Genomic DNA, 23,722 nt, shown 5'->3' with positions numbered 1-23,722 from the left:
AAAAAGGTTTGTCAGACATTCCAAGAAACTTGGACGCTCATCTAATCAAGGCTCTTCACAGCATTGCTTCTGGGTCAGAGTTCTTTACTAGTGATTCGCTTCCTCTCTGCGAAGGCTGCCAGTGCTCAGACTGCACGGCTGCCCCGCTAATCAGTCCAGTCCGCGCTGAGCAGCTGGCAGCAAGCTACAGTCAAAAGGCTGAGTCACATCTGCAGGCCTTGGCTTAACCGAACTACAGCCTTTCTACCTTCGTCAATTAAGGCATTGGAATAGTTGGTTACCGAGACTCCTGGGTAAACTCTCATCTGTATTTTGAAAGCAGATACTGCCTTTAGCACTGATAACAGCTTTCTCTACAAGGGACAATGCGAGAGACTTCCAGAAGTGGTAGGGACAAAGTTTTTGACCACCTAGACAATGAAGATGAAATTCAGCCAATCCATTTATACTGCAACAACCACCACCATCCCACACATGCAAAAGAGCTGAGACACAGATCCTGTCTTCATCCAAACTAAGGACTAAAGGGAAAAAAAAAAAAGCTCAGAAAAACTGTTCTGTGCTTATATTGATGATCTAAGTAGTACTGATAAGGGTAAAGGGTTCTTTCCTTTCTACACAGGAAGGAAAGTTTTCTTGTCCATAAAGCAAAAATAGTCTCTCGGAAGAATGCCTGACAAGCTTCTAGTGCAGTGCAAAGCAAACGAGTACATCAGGTATAAAAGAAGAAAACGTAATGATGTTATTAGTAATATTCTATTTTCAGAGCAATGTATCAGTCTATCAAATACTACTGATTTACACAGGTGAGCTATACTACTTTGTGTACATTTTTGTTATCATCTTTGTCTCCTTTGGAACTACTGGATTAGTTTCCCAGTGAAAGGAATAGTTAACATCTGGATTATCAGGAGGTTTTTCAGTTTACAGCTTTCATATTTGAAAGGTTTCAGCATCTGCTGTTACAGAATCCCATTTTTCTTAGTCTGCTCAGATAAGAGCAGATAGTAGCCCAACAGTGAGTTAGATTATTCTAGCTGAGCAAGAATACTTCAACACTACCACAGAATTTATTTATTTATACCTAAATACAGCTGTAAGGTACATTGCTCCAGAGCTGCATCTGTCTCGATACTGAAGTAAAAGTGTAAGGAAGTTCACTTTGCAGGAGGTAAACTGAGAATAGGAACTACTGTCCCTTTTCTTAATCTAATCATAAAAGCAAAGGCAACATTAAGCAGCCATTTCCCCTGAATTCTTTGTTTTATTTTAGCAAGAAGAGGTAACTTCGCACCATATTAATAGCCTGAAGAGAAATAGTTTTGAAAGCATGTTAATAAGCATGATAGAAAAGCTATACAAGTGTCTCAAATAACTAAATGTAGACCCCTAGCACTCCTGTATGCCTGAAAAGCATATGAATGCTTGCACTGAATGCTTATTGCTAGGTCCTCCTAGCTCCTGCTGAGGTCCACTAGCAGGATGTCCACAGGCTATGCAAGTGGAAAGAGGCATAAAGGTTCTCCTCCCCATCCTCTGGTTACAGGGCAGTCTAACAGCTTGTTTATAAAAATGAAATCCTCACATATCAAGAACTTTCAACTGTTGTTTTTTAAAATTCATTATTAGCTTACAAGTTAAACTGTTCAGTTTCTGTTCAGATAGATTTTGTATTCCATGCCTTCCATGCTGCCTAAAGCGTATCGCTTACTTCTGGTAACATTTGGGCACCTATCCCAGGTCAGGGAATACAAAACACAAAGAAAGCAGTATTCATTCTGTTGAGATAGTGTCCTACTATATAGGTCTGTCCTGCTATACAGTAACTGTGAAGGAAGCAGGCTAACTGAATTGATAAAGCCATAGTTAAGTCATCAGTTTATGCCTCAAAACGCTTCAGCCAATGACCTGAAGACAAGCATACAACTATCCAGTTTTTTAGCAAAACACTGACTAACTGCACATCTAAACAATCACTGCATGGTCTGAATATACTAAACACACTTAAAGACAGCTGTTGCCACATGGACTTTGAATCTAGTTAAAACAAACAGAATGGAAAAAAAAAATCAAAGCATTTTAAACATAATGCAGAGGATTTTTGAACAGCTGCTCCAACTGAAACTTTCAGTTTCATATTTCTCCTCAGTAAAACTAAGTGTGCCAGCATTTCTACTAGGAGCATGACAGACCAAGCAAACAGCTTAATTCCTTTGCTATCATCTACACATCACTAGTATTTGACTTTATTATTGGATATGTCATATAATCAATTCATGGTGTTTAATAAAAGAATATTCACCTGTTTCATTTTTGCAGCAGCTCTGTTTGAAAACAAAACAGCCCTATCTTTTTGGAAGCAGGCTGGACAAATCTGCAGAGCCTTCGTATAAGAGTCTTCTGCCTCTCCATAGTCTGCAGTTGCAATAAGAAAAAAAAAAACAAAACAGACCATTTATTTCAACTGCCAGTAGAGTCAGTGAATCACATGGCTAAGATTTCTCAATTTATGATGCAATATTAAGCCAGTGGTAAGACTCAGTAGCTGCTCTCAGATGAAGTGTATTACTGAGTAGCACATATACCAATGACAATTCATTATTTTAAAATCAACACCCTCATGATAGCAGAAATATACTCCTGAGCTTTGTGTACCAACTGCAGCATGCTTTGCATATAATTCTCAGCCCTGAAATTGTTTCATTCTATTCATTAAGAGGGTACCAGCCTTAGAGGTCTTAGAGGTAGAATTTTTTTTAGATTAAGCATATCAATATCTGAAAGAAACCACGTACTGAAACATGTTATTGCACCGATACCTGCTCACAGCTGCCAGGGAGATATTTTGTCACAATGTCTTCAATGACTGACTTAAAAGGTCAGCCACCACAAAGCCACTTTCACCCTAAGGTCATCAGTCATCATGCCTGGTCTGAAACAAGGACCATTGATAAACCACATGGGATTATCAAGTTATTTGTTTTCTAATGAAAGTAGAGTCAAAGAATGAAAAGGCCCTATACAGACTCTGAACAAAGCCCTGCCAGCCAACAAGTGCATTCTCAAAATAGAGCAATTCTTTCTGCACCCATCAGCTAACCACCATCCAGGTGCTTCAAAGGTTCTGTTTACTTCTGATTAGCAAGTACTTTGGCAGGAACCCGCAGCACAGGCCCTAAGACCAAATGGAAGAACTACCTGTCTCATTTAAATCACTCTCAGAGGATGTGATTTTCCATTATACCAAAGCTGTTCTAACTGTCAGCTCCCCAACAAATAGCGTGACACTACTCCTGCACACTTGCGTTACATCTAGTGACCACACAGCACTGAATGAACCAACTTAAATGGCTGACGGTAGGCAAAATATTCCTTTTTGTGTGTTGCAGAATTTCTGCCAGATTTGTCAGCTGACTTCATTTACTTCATTGCTACATATAACATAGTGAATGCAGGAGTATGTGCATCTCATCAACAGTTGCCAGTAGCTCAGCCCAGGCATGAAATGAAACCAAATCCACTGTTATTATTACAAAAATCCAGGCAAATGGAACAGGAAGGAAAGTTAGATACAAACAGAGCTGCGGAAGAAGTTTTGACTATGAAGTCACACATCTCCCTCCTCCCCCCAGTATTTTGTTTCTTCTTTATGTACAACAACCTGCAAGATGTAATAAGCTTGCAAGGGAACTGGATTCTTAAACATTTGGTTATGAATCTTCAGCTTGAATGGAGGGAAACAGACCTATTGAGTAGTCTCTTGGAGCTGCCTTAGACAGGTAAAGATAATCTTTTCGGAATCCTATCTTGAAAGGTTTGCAGTTATGTTTCTGGATTAGATTTCTTCCCTCCAAAATAAAGAGTGCATTTTTACTTTGACTTGATATTCCACTCTTCTCTACTTGGTTGTCTTCACTGGTGCTTGCAATACCAAGCACCATGCTACTGTTTTCAAAGGCATCAAGCATCTAAAGGGTACTTCTCCATTAGGCAGTATGGGCTGGGATAAGTAGCAGCACAGGAAGTTTCTATGCAAGAAATACGCCTAACAATATCTTAATTGCCAGAAAGTTTTCCTGGAAAATATCAATGAACAAGCTCAAGAGGAGACCCTTCAAGTCCAGTAGGCACAGAAGTCTTCAAAGGTAAGTACAGCTCTTGTCTAGATCATGCTCAAGAATATACCTGTACTAAAAACTAGAACAATGCATGTATGGAAAGGAAGGGGATATGTGTTATTAATTTTGTGTCAGATTAGAAAACAGGCAGCACAGCAGGGTTTTTAGGTTATCACAGAATTAAGATGCTTCTCATACAACATTAAAAGTCAGTTTAGAAAGGAAACAACTATTTAATTCTTCACAAGTTTTTACTTCCATGTAATCATTAATTAATATATTTAACTGTTAATACAGTCTGCCCTTTCGGGGCTAGATACAATAATATTATTTTATCTGCTACTAAGTATGGAAATACATTCAGTGATTCTTGAACGAGTACCTAAATCCCCTACACAGTATCTGGCAGACTTAAATACCAACATTTTTCAGCCACCTGAACAGAGTATTATTTAAGACAACAGCAGACAATAGTGACTGAAGAGACAATAGACGACTTTTGTGTAAAACTGTCACTGCATAAATGCAATGGTTAAAATAACTTACAGTCCAAGGACTAAAAGTCCACAAAGCAAGCACCCTTTGCCAGGTGTCCTCCTCTCTTCCCCCCCAAGAAAATGAGAGTGAGAGCGCTCCAACAGGAAGGCCACTGCCTGGTGATGTGGGTATATTTCTGGGAAGTGGAAATGGGCTGTTTTCGGCCCTGCTGATTGAGAGAAGCATGAAGCTAGGTTTCCAAGTTTCTAAGTATGTGTGTTAGCAGAACTCAGAGCCTAGGAGAAACCTATCTGGATTAGTAAAAGAAACCATGGCACTCAGAAGGCAGTCAATTCTGTACCATGTTCTTGGATGTAAACACTTAGCTACCATGAGAATCCTGTTTTAAGAATCCAAGTCTTTGCTGATCTAAACCTAACTCTTTAAAAACACTGCTATCTCCTGTTCCCTAGAACTGGATGGAAAAATAATACAGAAGATATAGGCTAGAGATCTTCCTATGGGTTTTCTACAATATCACCATGATGACTAAGTATTAATTGAAGTTTCTCTGACTTACCCATGCAAAGTTAAAAGATTATCAACCCACCTCCTTTCTTGAACTGCTCATTTCCTTTCTCCTTTAGGGTTGTGCTCTCCTTTCTTCTTTTCTGCAAAAGGAAAGACAATGTCTCAAAGTATTTAACTGAAATGAACAAGTAGGTCAGCTGTAGTTCTGAATAAACTATGAATGGAAATCAGAAATAAAATATAACCTGAAGAATTTTAACTAGTACCACGACCACTTGCTTGCGGTCACTGTGACATGATATGCCTTATAGACTTATAAAACACTAGAGTACACTGGCAAGACAGTTAAAGCTCCATTTCATGGACAACAGTATGCATGAAGAACATTCATAGTGAATTACAGGGTTTAAACTTTGTTAGCATTTCAGGAGTTTGCTTCTTAATCCTTTCTAACTGCATTTAAATCAATCAGTGCACATCAGCTATGCAGAACATATTTTAGAGGTAGAGTCTCAAAAGTTTTGCTTGAAATAATTCCACCACAGAAGTTTATAGTCACCTTCAGAGATGTAGGGAAGCATGATGTGCTTACTGCATTAGAAACACATCCATAGATGATACTGCCCTGAAAGATTTTTTATGTAGAAAGTGACTGGTATCCAGAATGCTCCTACCACCCTCCCCCAATGGAAGTAGCATGGTTATCAGGCTTTGAGCGACTGAAAGTTGAAAGCACATGTATTTCTTCTCATTAGTAAGCTCATCTTTCTCCTTGCTGTAACGCTTAGTATTGCTCATTGATGACTAAACCATCAAACCCAGAGGCAGGAAGATTGTTCTGTTAAATAGTGAAAATTGCAGACACTGAGCAAGGCTGTCTTTTCAACTGTGACTATCTGAACAGTACCTTTGGCACAAGCTAAGTTGACATGAACGCTCTTAGCCTCTGACATTGAAAATACAGGATGCCATCAAGCCATCTCTTTAACCTATTTACAAAGGAAGTCTGTCACATGTAGACATACCTATACTGCTTTGTTTTTGTTTATGAGGTAAGAAAGCATTAGCAAGAAGCTGACGTTCCTGAATTATTTCTATTCTCATGTTCCTGAATTACTTCTGTTGTAGAAAATGACCACTTATTTTGCCCCCAACACACATGCACACACAAAGGACTTAAATCAAGGTGTCCCTATATTACACATCATTGAGCAATTAAAAAGCCAACAGTAAGAAAAGGAGCAGTTTCCTTTCCTGCAGATTGTGTAAATCAAGGATTAATGCAATTATCAATATCGCATAGAACATCTCCTTGGAAACAGCTAAATATAGTACTCTTTGTGGAGCACTGCACCATCTCACAGCTATGCCAAGTAGCTGACAAACAATACAAAAATCAGAGGTTCTCTCCTCTTGCTCTTATTGCTTTTGGAAAGTAATTCACCAGCCACTGTCACCATCTTAGTAATAAGAAGCCACAGCACTCTGAAAACTAAGCTCAGGGAAATGGCATTCAGTTATCACACATGAAGCTACCCAGTAAAATCTCATCTGATCCTTTGGATATGCGCTTAGATCAATAATTTTTTTCCTATCGCCTATTAAACATGCTTCCTAATACTCATCTCACCTCACATTTGCATACTGCAACATACTGCAGACAAAACATGCACCACCATTTAGCAATTGCCTTCCTCCAGGGTGGACTGACAAACCTTCACAAGTCCTTCAACAATGCCACTTCCTCCAATGTACATCAGCCAGTTCATGCTGTCTAAACATAAGCACAAAAACAAATCCAAACACTTAAAACACAAACTGCATTAAAAAACACAAATTCTTTGCATAACGTGTGGGATTTAGCCGTTCAGCATAGAGAGTACGTAACTCCATTTGAATGCTGCACCCAAACCTTAGAACTGGGTCACTGCCTCACATACACTTGTCACTCCACAGACAAAACATTTTTTAAACATCTTTAATGCACAGAGAGTAAGAGTACAACAGAAGTCAGTCTCATACCAGTGAGCAAAGTCATATTTCAGCATAGAACAGGTTTAGGAGATGATGATTCTTCTGGAAAACATAACAGATCTACACAGACAACCTTTACAACGTAAGAAATGCTTGTAACGCTATCCCTGCTGACTTCATTGCTCATGACCTATTTAGAATTGGCCTTTAAGTGCCATTAAGTGATTCACTGTTGCATAAGGTAGAGTTGTGTGCAAAATATATATAAAGAATTGTTTCTCTGTAAAGTAAAAAGTATGGCATGGTTGCAGTGTTCTTGACGCAGAAACCCTAAAAATCAAGAGGCACTGAACGAAAAGCTTCACCTGGATTATCATTTGGTTTCATTTTATTAACTAAAAATCACAAACGATTATATGCTCACCTTAGCTAAGCATTAATTACTAACACAAAGCACTGTTTTTGAGTGAGAATGCTTTGGGAGAATAAGCTTTACATTAGAAAAAAAGGAGTTAAAAGAATAAAATACTTCTTAAATTGCATATCCTTCACAGATACCCAAGACAACAACAACGAGCTAGAGTGGCAAAAGCACAGAAGACTGACCAAGGCAGCAGTTTGGTCATGTTTATTGTGGAAATACAGAGAGAGATGGAAGTTCTGAGCAACTGAGAGTTTCGGGACTGTTGCACTTGGAAGCTGATAATTCATATAACTCTCCTACCCCGCTAAGTCTGTTCTTTGATATGTCCTCTTGCCTGCAAGTCAAGCTGCACAAACCGGAAGGACAGAGGAGGACTATTATTCACATAACTGTTGAAGACATACAAATGTCCGTGACAGTCCCACAGTCATTTCTGACTATTTGACCAGAAAAGGTGTTGTCTAAGCATGTTTCAGAAGCCAGAAGCATTGTTAAGAACACCTTATATGGTTTTGCAGCTTACCCAACTCCCTGGAAAGCAGCTATGCAAGCAATGCAGTCCGAGTTCAAAACAAGAATTTGTTTTAGCTTGACCAACACATTCAAGATATCCCTGTATTACAGATTTCAGGCTGTCCCTTAAATCCAGACTGTACCAGTTTTGGCAGTACTTTTCAAAAAGATAAAGTCTATAAAGTACCTCACGCATCATTCTGGTTTTGTATCTGGAGGATCATCCACTAGCAATACAGAGTAGCAAACTACCCCCAAAAGCAAATTCCCTTGGCTGTCCCACAGAACGTCAAAGCATGTGTTAGAACTTCACACCCTAAGTACACCAACCTCTAAAGCCTATTATGTATAGGTGAAATAAATGCATAATTTATTCTTGCACATATATGCATTTCTTTAACAGATAATCCTAATACAAAAGCAGGGGAAGTCAATCATTTTGGATTAATCTGCACTTACTCTGACAGGATTCTTGGAGCATACACTGCATCCACACACAGACACCGTTAGAATCTGTTTTCTATTCAAATTAAGGGTTAAATAGAATAAAACACTGTTAGAAGACAGTGTTCTTACTCAGTATGCTGCACTTCCAGCTTAGATGGACAACTGCAAATTGACTGGTTACCACTTTACTATGATTGTATCAGCCCAGAGTGAAAAAATCACAAGTGACTTGTCCTTGGGACAAATTTTGCACAATGTCATTTCAGTGTCTCCACCCGCTCATTTTTCAGAAAAAGATTTAAGTAGCTGCAGGGCATGCTACCCATTCCTCAGTGAGGGAAGTAGGTCAGACTGAACTCCTAGAATGCTCTGCCTAAGGAAAAGATATCCTAACCCACTGTGTTCCCCGAGGCTGTTCATATATGAGCACGGGGTCCGGTATAACCTCCCCAACTCACACTGCATAATGTTTTTCTACTATCCAAAACATGCAAAATCCAAATCCAAAGGTTTTTTTTTTTTTTTTTGCAAAGTTTCTTAACATGAAGATGACAAATTGCAAGTGGTAGGCATTTGCTCTTAATGCATAAAGGGTTTTTTTTGTTTTGTTTTTCAAGTCTAGAAGAAATAACTTCATTTAACTAGTACTATGATTCTTAAAGAAAGCATCCGATCAGAAGGGGTCACAGATCTGGATACTGAATTACAATCATCCACATTCTGAAGAAATTAGGATCCTAACATAAACTTGCCTGGCATGCAAGAGATGCTGAAGATCAAGGACTCATCTGAGGTAATCAAAAAAAGACAGCTTGGCCCTCTGTCAACAATCGTTGACCTCTGCTTCCCTGCCAAAAAGCTTAAGGTTAAAAATAAAAGCATTAAAACGAGGTTTGTTTACTATTAGAGAAGAAAGTAACCTATACAGTTTAACTGTTCATTTTGGAAGTCACCAATATAATAAGTGTTGGAAGTGAAATCCTTCAATACAGATGGTAGGAGCTGGAAGACAAACACTATCATAGCTTGCTTGCAGTGCTTCCAACAACACTTCCTCTAGCTGTTCCTATACATTTTATCTGATCAATTGATTTTACTTTGTTAGGGAACTGTTCTTGGCTCCAGTTTTGTCAAGAGCAGAAAACACACTCTTCTCTCCGAGGCTATTTGTATAGTGCAGCAATGCACATCTGCCTCTTGTATATCCTTTTGCATGGTCAAATAGTAGTCATTTAAACTTACTGAGATTCAAAAGGTGCACAGAAGCAAGGAATTTAAATAGGTGAGGAGTATATTTTCCAGCCTCAAATACTAATTCTATTTGTAAGACATCAATTAGTAGTTGTCTGCTTCCCCCTGCAGTTTTGTGAAGTTATTGCTCTATCATGCATTCAATGATTTGAATCTCAGCTTAAGGTTGTAGAGACTCAAAGTTCTCTGCTAAATTGTCCAGAGTTGTCACTTCAAAACTGTGCAAAATCTGTCCTCTACACTCAAGACGTTGAGCAATAAGTAGTGGTAGACTCTGGAGACTTCTGCTCGTTGTAAGTTCCCAGTAAAGATGCATTAGCCTTTCCATTGCCAAATGACTACCTTTTTCTGAAACTGTAAGCAGTACTTTCAGAGATAATAGGTCACATCCATTCTTGACAGTCAGTTTAAGTTAACATGCCAGACTGAAAACTGACTATTCCTGAGTGACAATATATGCCATTTAGCCATCCCTGCTCCAGATGCAATAGCCTCAGGCAAAAAAGTGGGGCTGACCACTTAATCCATCAGCACACGAGTCAAAACCTTTAGTCATAGATAAGCTTTGAGTTTTGCAAAACAAAGATCAGTTTGACAGCATCGAGCTCTTCCAGACAAAAGTAAAATACAAGGACTAAAGACTAAAATATAAAGACTAAAATCAGATAGCAGCACTGAAAGAAAAAGGAATAGTTTATCACTTTCTGGTAAACTGTCATCCAACAAAAGAAATATTTTTTTAGTTTACAAATGCAACTCAAAGAATCATAAATCACATAACTCCGGATTTTATGCAGGTTCTTCCCACCACCACACGGAATTACTCTGGCAGATGTGGAAAAACTTCAGAGGTACTTCTTTAAGCTTTAACTCAGGAACTACACCAGTCATCTTTTGTTCTATTTTTCAAGATGTAAGACAGAGCAGTTTCAGCCTAACGATCCACCTTTTCCTCTGATTTGAGGAAAATAATTTAACATTGCTGCTATACCGTATACCAGATTCAGGTTATTAAAGTAGGCCATTTTAATAATGGAATCACCTTTTATTATATTTCACAAGTGAAGTCTTACATTTTGACCCTTCCAAAATTCACTTGTCTTGCAGGTTCCACTACTATACAAAACAATTTTGAAAGTCGATGAGAAAGGTCTTCAAAAGATATATTCCTTATTTGTCTTTGTCAATGCTTTATGTAGTACGTTTTACCGCTGTACAGTCAGTTGCATTGTCTCATGTGTTAATGCCATGTTTTTTTGTCCTACTTTTTTCCTCAAAAGAGTTTTGAGATGATCTCCTAGTGATCAACACCTGAAATCCACTCCAAATCAGGACTAGCTTCTTTGTATTCCATCTTCCATTTTGTACCTTAGCTTTTATTTGCTAATTTCTGTAGAAAAACAAGTTGAACTTGGACAGAGTCAAGGTTACTACACTACATTCTGGACAGATGCCTGGAACTAGGAAAACACCAAATGCTGAAATGAATGACTACACCTGAGAAGCCATTTCAGAAAAATTCGTGGTCAAATCTTCTGGCTTCAAACCTTGGAAAAGCAAATTCTACACAGAAGCTACAATTTATGGAAGAACAACGGGATCAGCCTGAAACTTGGGGGAAAAACAGGCTTGAGGAGGGGAGCACTTTAAAAGAAGTTTCTTGATGAGGACAAGCATGTTCTCCAACACACCCTAGAATTTTGAAGAAATAGGAAGACTTAGTCTGTTTACCCCAGAAGTAGCAAAGTCTCAGGCATAACTCAAAAATGCTTGCTATTTCTCAATGATCAGTTTCACTTATTTTTTAGAGTACTAATGAGATACTATCAAAGAAACTCCTCTACTGGACCCACATTCCCTCCCTCGCTGACACATTTCCCACAGTTGAAACAGAAGTTGAATAGTCTAGCTGTAACTCTAAAGCACATGCAACAGACCAAGGAAAGGGAGCTGCTTTTGAGGAGTATTAGATATTTATTCCAGGGTCTTCCAGCAGCTAGAAAGGAGGGTTCTACAGCAAAAATAAGAGCTTCCTCGGTCTGGTGCTTAAGTCTTTCCCCTACAAGGCCCAAAGAACAAGATAACATCTGTCATGACAGAAGAGCATGAGGGATTCAGAATCTTGCTGCTAGATAAACTCATAATTAATGGGGGTCCCCTCCAGAAAAGGGCTGGGTCAGACTGAAACAATTACCATGTAACAGCTGTTACGTGTCTTCTGATTAATTCTGCAGACTAGAGCAATGTCAAAGCCATCACTGTCAATGACAACTAACCAGAAAAATCTGTTTGTAATGCATCAAAAGCAATTTACTGCTCAGTGCCTCTGCTGAAGCAGCAATCAGCATGCTAAAGAAAAAAAAAACAAACACAGAACTTATGAAAGTGAATTTTGTTTCAAGCTGCATAATTCTTAAAAAGCTCAGAGCTGTTAAGTCCAGGCAAGTAACCTGGCTCTTTTTTTAATGCTGGTTCTGTTTCTCCAGAGTATGTAATGCAGGTCTGTGTTCTATTAAATAAGGACATGTATTTCTTTGTACAGTGAAGATTTGATTTCTTATGGCATTAGTGCTGTTTCCCCCAAAAGTAATTCCTTTAAAAAAATTAGAAATCTCACTGTAGTACAGGACTATGAAAATACAATTGAGAGAAAAGACAACCACTTGCTCCTTCCCTTTGATCTCTGCAGCAGTTTCTATGTGGGTGAAAATTTCTACCCTGAGCTGCAACCGCAAAAGCCTGTGCATGGATACATATAAATACACAGAGCAAGGACTAAAATCTGTCCCTGAACCTTCAGAATAAATTAGAAAAAAACCTTTCTTTTCTACAACCTACCTATTTGAGTACATAACTCAAAAGCACTCATTTATTAAAGCCGATAAAACACAACAGTGGGCTTAAAAAAAAAAAAAGCACAGCAGAGGTGTGCCACCATAGTTTGAATAGAGCAGGGCTAACATTGAGATCTCTGTATGATTCGAGTACATAATTTATGGTTGGTACTGCAACCACGGTTCATACGAAGTTTTTCTTACTTGGGCAAGTAATCTAATTGAAGAAGGTGTATCTAACTTGTAAATAAATGCCATCATGAGGCTGCCATTTGACATCCAATTTAGGCAGCAGTGTCCTTGATTTAAAAATACAGCATTATTTTTCAGCTGAATCAGTCCCCATAACTGGTTCACTGCACATTCACGCAGACAGGTGTGCTAGCACCATTAAGGAGGCAGCAGGGGGCTGAGAATGAGCAAGCACTGCCTAAGCAGCAAATGCAGCACTGCTGCTGAGTGTCTAGTCACAACCTTAAACAGTCAAATAAACAAGCTGTGAATATTTCTGCCTCATTTTCTCCAGCTGCAAAAAATTCATGCTGCCCTTCATTTCAGAAATGACCTTTTGAGTAACAGGAAGGAGGTTAAAAGTGTCTGAAGAACTCTGGATAAATGGATGTACAGAAGCTGTTCTCAGAACATAACTGCAGTACGTTTCCTTAGAACCTGCCACAATTAACAGATTGTCTTCATAATCAAATATAGAAAATTTCACTTTAAAAATAAAATATAAAATTTGTAGATATCAATTTCAACACAAGTCAGAGTGAGAATTCAGGAATGACCTATTGCCCTGGTTTTACTAAACAGAGCATGTAAGGTGATGCAAAGTAAGAATAGGCAAATGGGTTATTTCAGTAGTTATAGCAACTGCTGTAAGCGTCTCATTCATCCTTCATTCGTAGATTTCTCAAGCTCTGCTTATAACACATAACAATATTTTGTTAGAGAGAAAACAGATATTTTAAGACTGCACATATACTCAGCTCAGAAAGCTCTCTATGGAACTTGAACAAAGTTCACAGTATAAGTATTGCCAATCCACTAACACACAAAATTCCCTCTACTTCAGTAGTCATAAGCCCATCTGAAGGCATAATCTCTCAACACCACAGAAAATGAAGCTAAGGAAAGCTGTACTCGTGTAGCGCCTTTCAATGGAATACCACAAAGCAGAAAGCAAATGTTCAACGTTTACAGTTCTTTTGCTCATTTTAATGAAGATACAGATTGATGTGAAAAGTTAAATGATTACCTAATGATACAAGAGAAACAAGAGAAGCACAGAGCTAAGACACTCCCATTTCCAGGCCTGTTCCCCTCTTTCTAGTCCTTAATTCTATGACAATTTTTACCCTGGAAGTTTAGCATTTTGTTACAGTTCAAGTTACAGTTATACTGCTGCAGCAGCCTAATCATGGCCCATGACCTCAACGCTTCTTGTTGTACAAGCAATAAATATGAGCTGGAAAAAGGGACTGTTCAGTCTAAACGGGAGAAGACACAAGGACAATGCAATATTTTATGTGTAGCCACTAGGTGAAGGGATGGGATTATTCTCCTCAGTTCAGTGCTTGGGAAACTGCATTTAGAGAACTGCGTTCGGTTTTGGTCTCCTCAGTACAAGATGACCACTGACTTACCAGAGGAGGGCCACAACTTGGGCAGGCAGGCCTAGGAGAACTGAGTTTGTCAGACTGGAGAGAAGGTGGCTCAGGGGAGATATCACAGCTAGAAGAAAATTGAGCCAGACTTCTTGTAGGCATGTACAAAAAGGATAAGGGCCAACGGTCACAAGTTGCAATAAAGTAAATTCAGATTAGATACAAGGAAAAAGGTTTTCACTGTGAGGTTAGTTAAACAGCAAAACAAGGCCCTAGAGAGGCTGTGGAATCTCCAGGCTTGGAGACACTCAACACTCAAATGGTTACAGCTCTGGGAAACCTGATCCGGCTGATCCACCTCTGAGCAGGGGATTGGGCTAGATGACCCTTCCAACCTAAACTATTCTATTATTCCACTTATGTAAAAGGCTCCAAAAAAAAAAAAACCAAAACCCACACAGACAAAAAGCCAAAAACAAAAAAACAAAATGTGCATCACATGATGAACGAACAGGATAAGTATAGGCTTTATAACAGTAAGGACAGCAAAATACTTGAATAACTTGTCTAGGCAGTCTGTCACTGAAGGTCCTTAATAACAAGAGACAAATGTGGGGAGAGGGAGAGGGAGAGGGAGAGGGAGAGGGAGAGGGAGAGGGAGAGGGAGAGGGAGAGGGAGAGGGAGAGGGAGAGGGAGAGGGAGAGGGAGAGGGAGAGGGAGAGGGAGAGGGAGAGGGAGAGGGAGAGGGAGAGGGAGAGGGAGAGGGAGAGGGAGAGGGAGAGGGAGAGGGAGAGGGAGAGGGAGAGGGAGAGGGAGAGGGAGAGGGAGAGGGAGAGGGAGAGGGAGAGGGAGAGGGAGAGGGAGAGGGAGAGGGAGAGGGAGAGGGAGAGGGAGAGGGAGAGGGAGAGGGAGAGGGAGAGGGAGAGGGAGAGGGAGAGGGAGAGGGAGAGGGAGAGGGAGAGGGAGAGGGAGAGGGAGAGGGAGAGGGAGAGGGAGAGGGAGAGGGAGAGGGAGAGGGAGAGGGAGAGGGAGAGGGAGAGGGAGAGGGAGAGGGAGAGGGAGAGGGAGAGGGAGAGGGAGAGGGAGAGGGAGAGGGAGAGGGAGAGGGAGAGGGAGAGGGAGAGGGAGAGGGAGAGGGAGAGGGAGAGGGAGAGGGAGAGGGAGAGGGAGAGGGAGAGGGAGAGGGAGAGGGAGAGGGAGAGGGAGAGGGAGAGGGAGAGGGAGAGGGAGAGGGAGAGGGAGAGGGAGAGGGAGAGGGAGAGGGAGAGGGAGAGGGAGAGGGAGAGGGAGAGGGAGAGGGAGAGGGAGAGGGAGAGGGAGAGGGAGAGGGAGAGGGAGAGGGAGAGGGAGAGGGAGAGGGAGAGGGAGAGGGAGAGGGAGAGGGAGAGGGAGAGGGAGAGGGAGAGGGAGAGGGAGAGGGAGAGGGAGAGGGAGAGGGAGAGGGAGAGGGAGAGGGAGAGGGAGAGGGAGAGGGAGAGGGAGAGGGAGAGGGAGAGGGAGAGGGAGAGGGAGAGGGAGAGGGAGAGGGAGAGGGAGAGGGAGAGGGAGAGGGAGAGGGAGAGGGAGAGGGAGAGGGAGAGGGAGAGGGAGAGGGAGAGGGAGACATTTCCATGAGGTCAAGCAGCAGACAAGCGTTCCACTTAGTCTCATTCCTATTTTAAGGATTTAATATGTTCCCCTCCCCATGCCATATTGCTTTTCCACCTCAAGGAATTTGCACATTGATATGACTATCCATAATACAGGTGAAAAATTCCCCTTTTCCTCACTGGTATATTTGATCAAAAGAACATCTTACCAGCAAGGGAACTACACGAGCAACAGCTTGATTACATTTCTTTACACTGGTTTGTAACTAACAATGTAGTTGTTCAGGTGCCTCTTGGATCTACGCTCTGCATATTTCTGGCTCATCAGGCTCAATTTACAGCAGCTGACAATAAGATCATGGCATAGCAAAATTGCTGCCAAGCCTCTTCCTCTTTCCAGCTCTCTGGTACAATGGATGACCAGCGTTTATTTACTTCTAAAACATAGACAGGGCTAGCCAACAGCTGTGAAAGAACAGTACAGCTTTTCCAAGTCAGATGAATAAGAAAGAATCCTCTTGCCTACACAAAAAACTAATAAACTCCTATAAATCTCCTGAAACTTAACTAAAGAATCGCTACCAACATTCATAGTATTTTATGCACATTTTTTAATTCATTTCATATGAGCCTTCAGTTCCAAGTTTTTACCAAATGCTTCATTTTAGTAGTTTTCCTCCATTGTCCATTGCAGTAGTTATTTCTTCTACTGTTCCTGATGGTTTAGGAGTTTCCAGAATAAAAACTATGAAGCTATACACTGCTATTCCCTATGAGATAATGCTTTCCTAAGACCCTGTTCACCTTTTTGTCCGCTGCCATTCCTTGCCCAACTCTCTCCTTCACTCATCGTAATCCATTATTCAGTGTGTTACCTGTGACCCAAATTATGCACCCAGGCTTCCAATAAGGACTGTATTTCTTTTCTTAAAATAAGATCTAATTCATGCTCATAGGCTTATAATAGAGTACAATATAATAAATTTCACTGACATCTTCTGTTACGTAAGCTATGAAAGGTCAAAGTCCACCTTTCCCCAACTGCTGAAGAATAGACATAGCACACCTTTCATCAATATTTCAGTTTTCAGTACAAATAGCTGTTCATTTAGATAATCCAATCAGATTCTAAAAGGCTGAATCAGTTCTTTGAAGCACAATCTGTTTGAGAGGTTAAGCTACATCATTCTATTCCTCCTAACTTAACACAAGTAGGTTGCTCAAAACTCAGAAAAAAATATTTTTTTCTAAGAGCTGTATATCAGGACATTGATTTAGTTTAATGCCCTTACTCCCCTCTACTAGCAAACATAAGTTGCAAAAAATTAGAAAAAAAGGAATCATACACCTGCAGAAAGCATTTCACCATTTACTATGAGAGCATCATTTCTGGCAAAATTCACCACATTTCAGGACTCCACTCTTACACTAGAGTAAGGGATTTACAAGTTTTCTCAAAAAAAAATCAGAAAAGAATATTCTATTTTTTAAATATGAGATGACCATATCTGCCTTAGAACTCTGAAAAAAAGCTACGGTCACATGACATTGCTGACTGAGGGTCAAAAAACCCCAAACTGATTCACTCAGACTTACAGGGAAGTAGAAAGGATTGAGAAAGCTGTTGGACTTCCTCTCAGACCTACTCCATTCCTCCCCACCGCAATATCCAGTTTGTTACCCAAATGTTTTGTCCAATGTAACTGCACTGAAAGTAAGCAAAAATACAAACATTTGAAGGTTTTGTTTAAATTCTTACTAATCTAAAAAGATACAGCTAATTGAGGTTAAAGTTGAAAGTATTACACAAACTAGCTTTTCAGATATCAAAACTATCCTGAAACCTCCTCTGAGTTTTTATAAAGCACCTTGCAGCTAATTAGGGGAAAACAATGAATGCACACAAACTAAACAACTTGAAATAAGGAGATGTTTGTTTCTTATAATCTCTTTCCATCACAATAACTGCACACACTGGTGATCCCAGCAGCACATAAAAAAAACTTCAAAGGAATGCAATGATTAAGAACAGTACGGACAGCTAACAAAAATATTTGTTACCAAAACCAAGAATTTAAGAACAGTAAAACTAAGCATATTAAGAAGTCTTAAAGGTCCAGCTACATGCTGGATTTTATGCCAGAAAGGTCACAGATCATTCAGACAAGTGACATTGAAAATTTATCTTTTTGCATTCAACTTTAGTAAGTTGTATTACCTGTTTTTCTTCCTCTGGCATATCTTTTTCTAGTTCTAGTAAGTATTCTTCATCTAGCTCTGTTTGCTTCCTTGAGCTATTTTCATCATTCTGTACATTTCCTTCACCATCCACTTCAGATTCTTTTGCCTCAAAGGAGTCATGACAGTCATGGAAGCACTCATCTGCTGTTGTGGGCTCCTTGGCTGAAGATGGTATGCACTCACTTTTGAGGTTTTTTGGATTCTGTGCACCTTTGGGGCCAGCTGCCAAAGAACTGGTGCTCTCTGAAGACTTCTGATCAGAAAGCTTTAAGTTACGGAGTAACTCTTCAGATGGCCTTGAATCTTTAAATTCTTCCATGTCGGACACCTTAGAGGAGTCAGGTTTTTAGAAATGAGAGAGAAATAACCCTCAATAAGAGTAATATAAAGCCTTATCAATTAATGAACATCAAAGTACTTAAAATTTTACTCTCAGCATCACCTCAGGCAAACTGCTATCCCTTCAGGAGATGCAGAAACTAGTACGTGCCTCTCCAAATCACCGTAGCGTTCAGTGGGGCCCTTACACTACTCCACGAGCAACTTACTCGCTCAAGGATTCCCTAGACAGGCACAGCACAGCTCTGCGCTCCGGCCGTTACTTCGCGCACGGCCTGAAATCACACGCTTCCCAGCGCCCTGGGCACCACCTCGCCCGCCCGCGCCTCGCCCTCTGCCCCGGGCAGGGGGCTCCCGCGCCGCCCACCTCCGCGCTCTGCCCCCGGCCCGGCCCGGCCACCACACCGGGGGCAGCCTTTCCCGGCAGAGCCCCGCGGCCGCCTCAGCCGCCCCCCGCCCCAGCGGGGCAGACGAAGGACCTGCGCCCTGCCATGGCCCCGCCGGGCCGGGCCCACCACCCCCCACCGGCCCCCCACAGCCGCCGGCAGAGACCTGCTCCTTCCCTTCCGGCTGCCCCGCTGCCCTCTCACCCCGCAGGTCGCTTCCTGCCTGCGCCGGCCAATCGGGGAGGGCCGCGCGCGGGTTGCTGGGGTTTGTAGTCTTGCGGGCAGGCGTGACGCAGAGGGCGACGCCACGGCCCAGCCGCAGGGCGGGGCGTTTGGCGCGCGGCGGGAGGGCGCCGTTAGGGCGGTTGGGCCACGCGCATGCGCGGGGGCGGGGGCGGGCGGAGTGAGGGATGCTGCGGGTGGGTCACCTCTCCTGAGGCTGGGGGGGAGGGGGTGCTCCCGCCGGCGGGGCGCGGGTGGGTGGGCTGTAGGGGTCTTGGGTGCTGCTCTCCCAGGGGCAGCTGAAGGCATCAGGTGTAGTTAAAGGGGGAGGAGGTGCCGGGGGTGGCAGAGGCCTGCCCCAGTGCAGCCGTGGCAGGAGGTGGGTGAGGGACGGGGCACAGCTGGGGCTGGCGCAGGTGGGCAGTGCCCCCAGGCCACCGCCACCTGGCTTGGAAGGAAACGTTAGGCTGCAAATGTGAGAGGATAATAAAGAAGCAAATCTCGCTAGATGGATGAAAAGGAGGAGCATATGTATAGTGACGTATCTGTGACATGAGTGCAGTTGCTGCTTCCGTGGCCTGTACTTTATCTAATGATCTCTTTATCCAGTGAGGGAGACTCTCTAGTGTGCATGATGCTCCTAAAGTGTCTTGACCTGATTGTTTTCAGTATGGGCCTTAGATGTGGTTTCTCAATTGCGATGTAGCTAAGTACTGGACTAAAACTCCCTTTCATTTTGATTTGTAGTCATTCATTCTGTACCTCAGAATTGTTTAACCCCAAATCTCAAAGCAAAACTGAATTTTCTGGACTTTTGGAGTTAAAATCACATGAAGCAGCACATAAATCTCTATGCCAAACAATAGGACAGCTGGGGAATAATCTTAAGAGGTTTTTATTGCTCTAAAAGGTTCACAAATACTGAAAAGTTTTTCAGTAAGCAAGTTCTGATGAAAGATAAAATCAAGTTTCAAATGTTGCTCTAAATGTTTTATGCAGAGCTAATTTAACAAAAAAATCAAAAAGCCCATGTGCTATATAGGCCGTTGCAGATACTGTTTAGGCAGAATCTATTCTCATAGTAGGAAGTGGTCAAGGATTATCCTAAGAGAACGTAGGTTCTTGAAAACTGACAGTAATCCATCTTTTATTCAGAGGGAGATTCCCCTCCTTTCCCTCTCATACTGTGCGGAAATACACGGACAGACTATTAAAAGCGTGTCAGCTTTTCAGGAGTTACCAGCCACCATTATTAAAATATCACTGCAGTAACACATCTGGCAAAACTCCACTAGAGTACTGAAATGTAATTAGCCCATATGAGAGTCTTGGGGAAGGGGTGGATCTTTAGAAATATTTTGAAATCTATCCTGTCGTCCAAATAAAATCCACTCAGTGATGTCGTCAAGCTTCAGTTCAAGCCTGAAGGGCTTGTGGGATGTTCAGCATTTCAAAGTTGAGGTAGCAATTGAAGAGCTAGATTCATTTTTGGTCTTACCTTGTTTGATCAATGCTTCTAAATGAATGTTTCCTACTGTATATTCCATAACACCTCAACAGCTTTAACGTCAAGCAAAATGACGAAGATCTTTCAAATGTCTGTTGGTGCCAAGGATGGATGTGGGTATTAGATACTGAAACTTTACAGTAAGTTGGCAGTAGAATGGCTAGTTACAGTGAAAGCAAGCAGGAGCCCTAAAGCTGTTTTTTTTCCCCTCTCTGGGTAAAAAAGTGGTTTCAGTGTTCCGCAGTATCCCAGCTGCAATGATTTAGCCCACAAAAATGTACTTCTCTGCTGTTCTTCTGCTAGGACTGTGTAATTTATTCTGACTTACAGAAGATATTTCTGAACCCTCACATTGTCCTATACAATATCATTTGGTTGGGAAAGAGAGGACGAGATTACAGCCATGGTACAAAATCAAGCCATGCAGGTTTGAATTGGCTGAAATGTTATTTAAAACTCCTCTGACTGTGCAAAGAGCATGGGAGTTTGAGAAAGATAAAGGGTTTCACACCTAAGAAGACTTGTACTGATAAGAGTAATACCTTCCAGGGTGGTGTGCCAGCCTGTATTTCCCTTTAGCAAACAAGAGTTTGTTTGCGGGTAAAAACTCAAAGTGGCACTACTTAAAAGTTTTGAGCTGCTGCTCAAAATACCTTGCTCAGTGGCAAGGTATTGTCTTGCCTTTGTGTGAGGCAGGAGTTTCTAGCTTCCACAGAGCCCCAAACTCCGTTTGCTTTTCAGAAATGCTGCAGCTCCTAACTCCAGTCCCTAGCCAGCCCTGCTGAGCACTGTTCAAAATCTGTCTGTCACCTTTGGCACCCCTGCTGTGGGGCTGCTGGACTGAAATGACTGGCAATTTTTCCTTATCAGCACAGTTATAATTAGGGTTCCTCACATTTGATGAAATGTAGCATCTCATTGACGCTTCATATGAAGAAGTGTGTGGAAAAAAATAGCAGATTTTACCAAATAAATTTTCTGCTAGCGTCTCTTCTGATCTGGAAACGCTTTAGAGATCCCTGAACTTTTTAATTGCAATCTAGTCAGCACTATGTTTCTCCCAACACAAAGTAGGGAAAATGCTGCAGCTCACCAGGAACTCAATTCCCTGATTTCGTTTAGGGAATGCAGCTTTTCTCTAGAGCTAGCAAGAAGGGCCATCTTTCCCATCGTCCTACTCCATGAAAGATCGGGGTGTCGTCAGGAGCCCTTTTCAGAGGAGTGACCTTTGAGCCTCTTGGCCTCTGTTTAGTACGGTGGTTCATCCCGAAGTTAGCCCTGAGCAAGCTGCAGTTCAGTGAAAGCAGTTCAGTTCTCTGAATAGAATGTCCCTCCTGTGGAAAGGCCTGTATGTGGCAACAGGAGTTAAAAGCCCAAAGACTGCACTGGTATTCAGGGATTAAACACCCACCAGAAGAACCAAAGAGCTCTCTTGCCACCATCAGGGAACCAATCTTCCACGTACCAAATGAAGAGCCAGAGACTACTCTAACCTCCTTTAGCTGTCGATGCAACTGATGCGTGTAACTTCAACCTTTAAGGTTCCCCAGTGCTAACTTAGCACTGTATGTCTCACTTTTCCTCCTTTACACTCTAACTTTCTTCATGGAAGTGTTTTGTACATAGGTTACTTAATGTTTGAAAAATATATAAACATGCTCTCTTACAGTATTTTCAAACATAAACTTTTTAGTAAGAATCACTTACCCCAGAGGTTATAGGGCAGTTGTCAGATTTACCAATAAATTTCACTCGTTCCAACACAGAACACGTTACAGCTTTAATCAGTCTTTTAGAACCTCTAATTCATTGCTCTAAGTGGAAGTGTATGAATAGCCAAAGCTTGTATATATACAAAAAATGGAATCTCGGTGTCATTTGTTTAATCTTCTTCGTCCTAAGGGATTTTTTAGAGCAGCGATGTTTGTTTAACTGAACACCTGTTGAAAAAAATCAAGAACATATAATCCCGAATAAGTAGACGTGTTTGGATAAGAATTTGGTTATGGAAGCCTTAGTTTGTATTCGTGAGATTTACTCACTGTCTTGACAGAGCTTACCTCCCAGGGTAAGCACACAGCAAAATCCAGGGTCACCGCATACCTGAAGTGGAACGCTTTAATACCTCAGCAATTTTCTTGAGCCAAGCATAAGCTGAAGAGGTAAAGTTAGAGAAAGATTCTGCATCTCCATCCATATTTTCCTCCAGCAAGACCTTCTTTACGCTTCCAAAATTTTTCCTATTTCTTCCTTTATCCACAGCCTCATGATGATGGTGTTATCTGGCATGATCAGCTGGTGCAAGTACAGTGTAGCGTACCAAAAAAAAGACTGCGGTAACTGGAGAGTGTTGGATTGACTTGAAGCATAGGAAAAAGCAGTGTGAAAAAAAAGTGCATTCTTTTGTTTCTTTTTGACATGAAAGTTTTCTGCAGGATTTCTCACCACTTTTAAGATTCAGAACTTGGATTTCTATCTACCTTTTACAACTGTGAGTACTATTACAGAAGACAAGAAGGCAACTGGGAAGAGTAGGACATTTTAGTCAAAACCACTTATGTTTAAATTCATACCAGTTACTCTCTATTTTGTGTGTTTAGTATTTTGTAAAATGACTCTACTCTTTAGATGAAGTTATTGGAATTCATAGCTCATATCCTTAGGTTCACTTAACACAAAACATCTTCTGACAAGACCAGAGACAACCAGAATTGCTATTTCTAATATTTCAAAGGTTAAAATGTTCATAAAATATAACAATCGGCATAAAATAGCTTTAAATATTGCAAGCTAGCTGGTTTTTCTGTTGAACAAACAGGATCCTGAGAACAATACCTGGCAACTAATTCTCGCACTGGGAGATTCTAGCTTCAATATCTATGGCCAGAATTTCAAGACAGCTATGCACACAAGGAGGCATCTAATCTACATGCATAATTGCAGTGACCTCGGGGACACACTGGCTGACACTCTACTACTGGATTTCATTTGTGTATTCATTTGCTTGATTTACATGCATAAACATGAAAGCTGAGCATGCAAAACGTACTGAAAAAGCTGTTCCTATGCTTTGAAAAATCACCCTTGAAACACAATGTTCTGGGTTTTGGGGGCTTTTTTGGTGTTTTTTTTTTTTTTTAAGTAAATAAGAGCAGCTCTCTTCCACCAGCTACAGCTTACATTCTCTCTTAAAGATTTCTGATACCCATCCATGTATTACATTTGACTTGGTGAATAATAATTTGCTAGTGTTTCATTCCA

At 41.2% G+C, this 23,722-nt stretch overlaps 1 protein-coding gene across 3 annotated transcripts in view; it reads right to left on the bottom strand.

Moving 5' to 3' along the window:
* The window catches only part of TTC1 (tetratricopeptide repeat domain 1), a 35,905-nt gene extending 16,945 nt beyond the window's left edge, over window positions 1-18,960 (bottom strand). Inside the window, exons 1-4 of one of the 3 annotated variants that reach the window (XM_068960144.1) lie at window positions 18,899-18,960; window positions 17,985-18,335; window positions 5,206-5,266; window positions 2,303-2,415 (exon numbers count right to left, since the gene is read on the bottom strand). In XM_068960144.1, coding sequence (XP_068816245.1) covers window positions 2,303-2,415; window positions 5,206-5,266; window positions 17,985-18,326 — 516 coding nt within the window. In that variant the 5' untranslated portion in view covers window positions 18,327-18,335; window positions 18,899-18,960. Of the gene's footprint in view, window positions 1-2,302; window positions 2,416-5,205; window positions 5,267-17,984; window positions 18,336-18,449 lie in introns of all 3 variants that reach the window. The other 2 variants (XM_009685604.2, XM_009685605.2) reach the window with 2 other exon arrangements.
* Between the last annotated feature and the right edge of the window lie 4,762 nt (window positions 18,961-23,722).

The sequence above is a fragment of the Struthio camelus genome, chromosome 13 (assembly GCF_040807025.1).
Source record: "Struthio camelus isolate bStrCam1 chromosome 13, bStrCam1.hap1, whole genome shotgun sequence".
Taxonomy (NCBI): Eukaryota; Metazoa; Chordata; class Aves; order Struthioniformes; family Struthionidae; genus Struthio; species Struthio camelus.
Note: the sequence above shows the minus strand (reverse complement) of the source record. Positions and strands in the feature narration are given on the sequence as shown.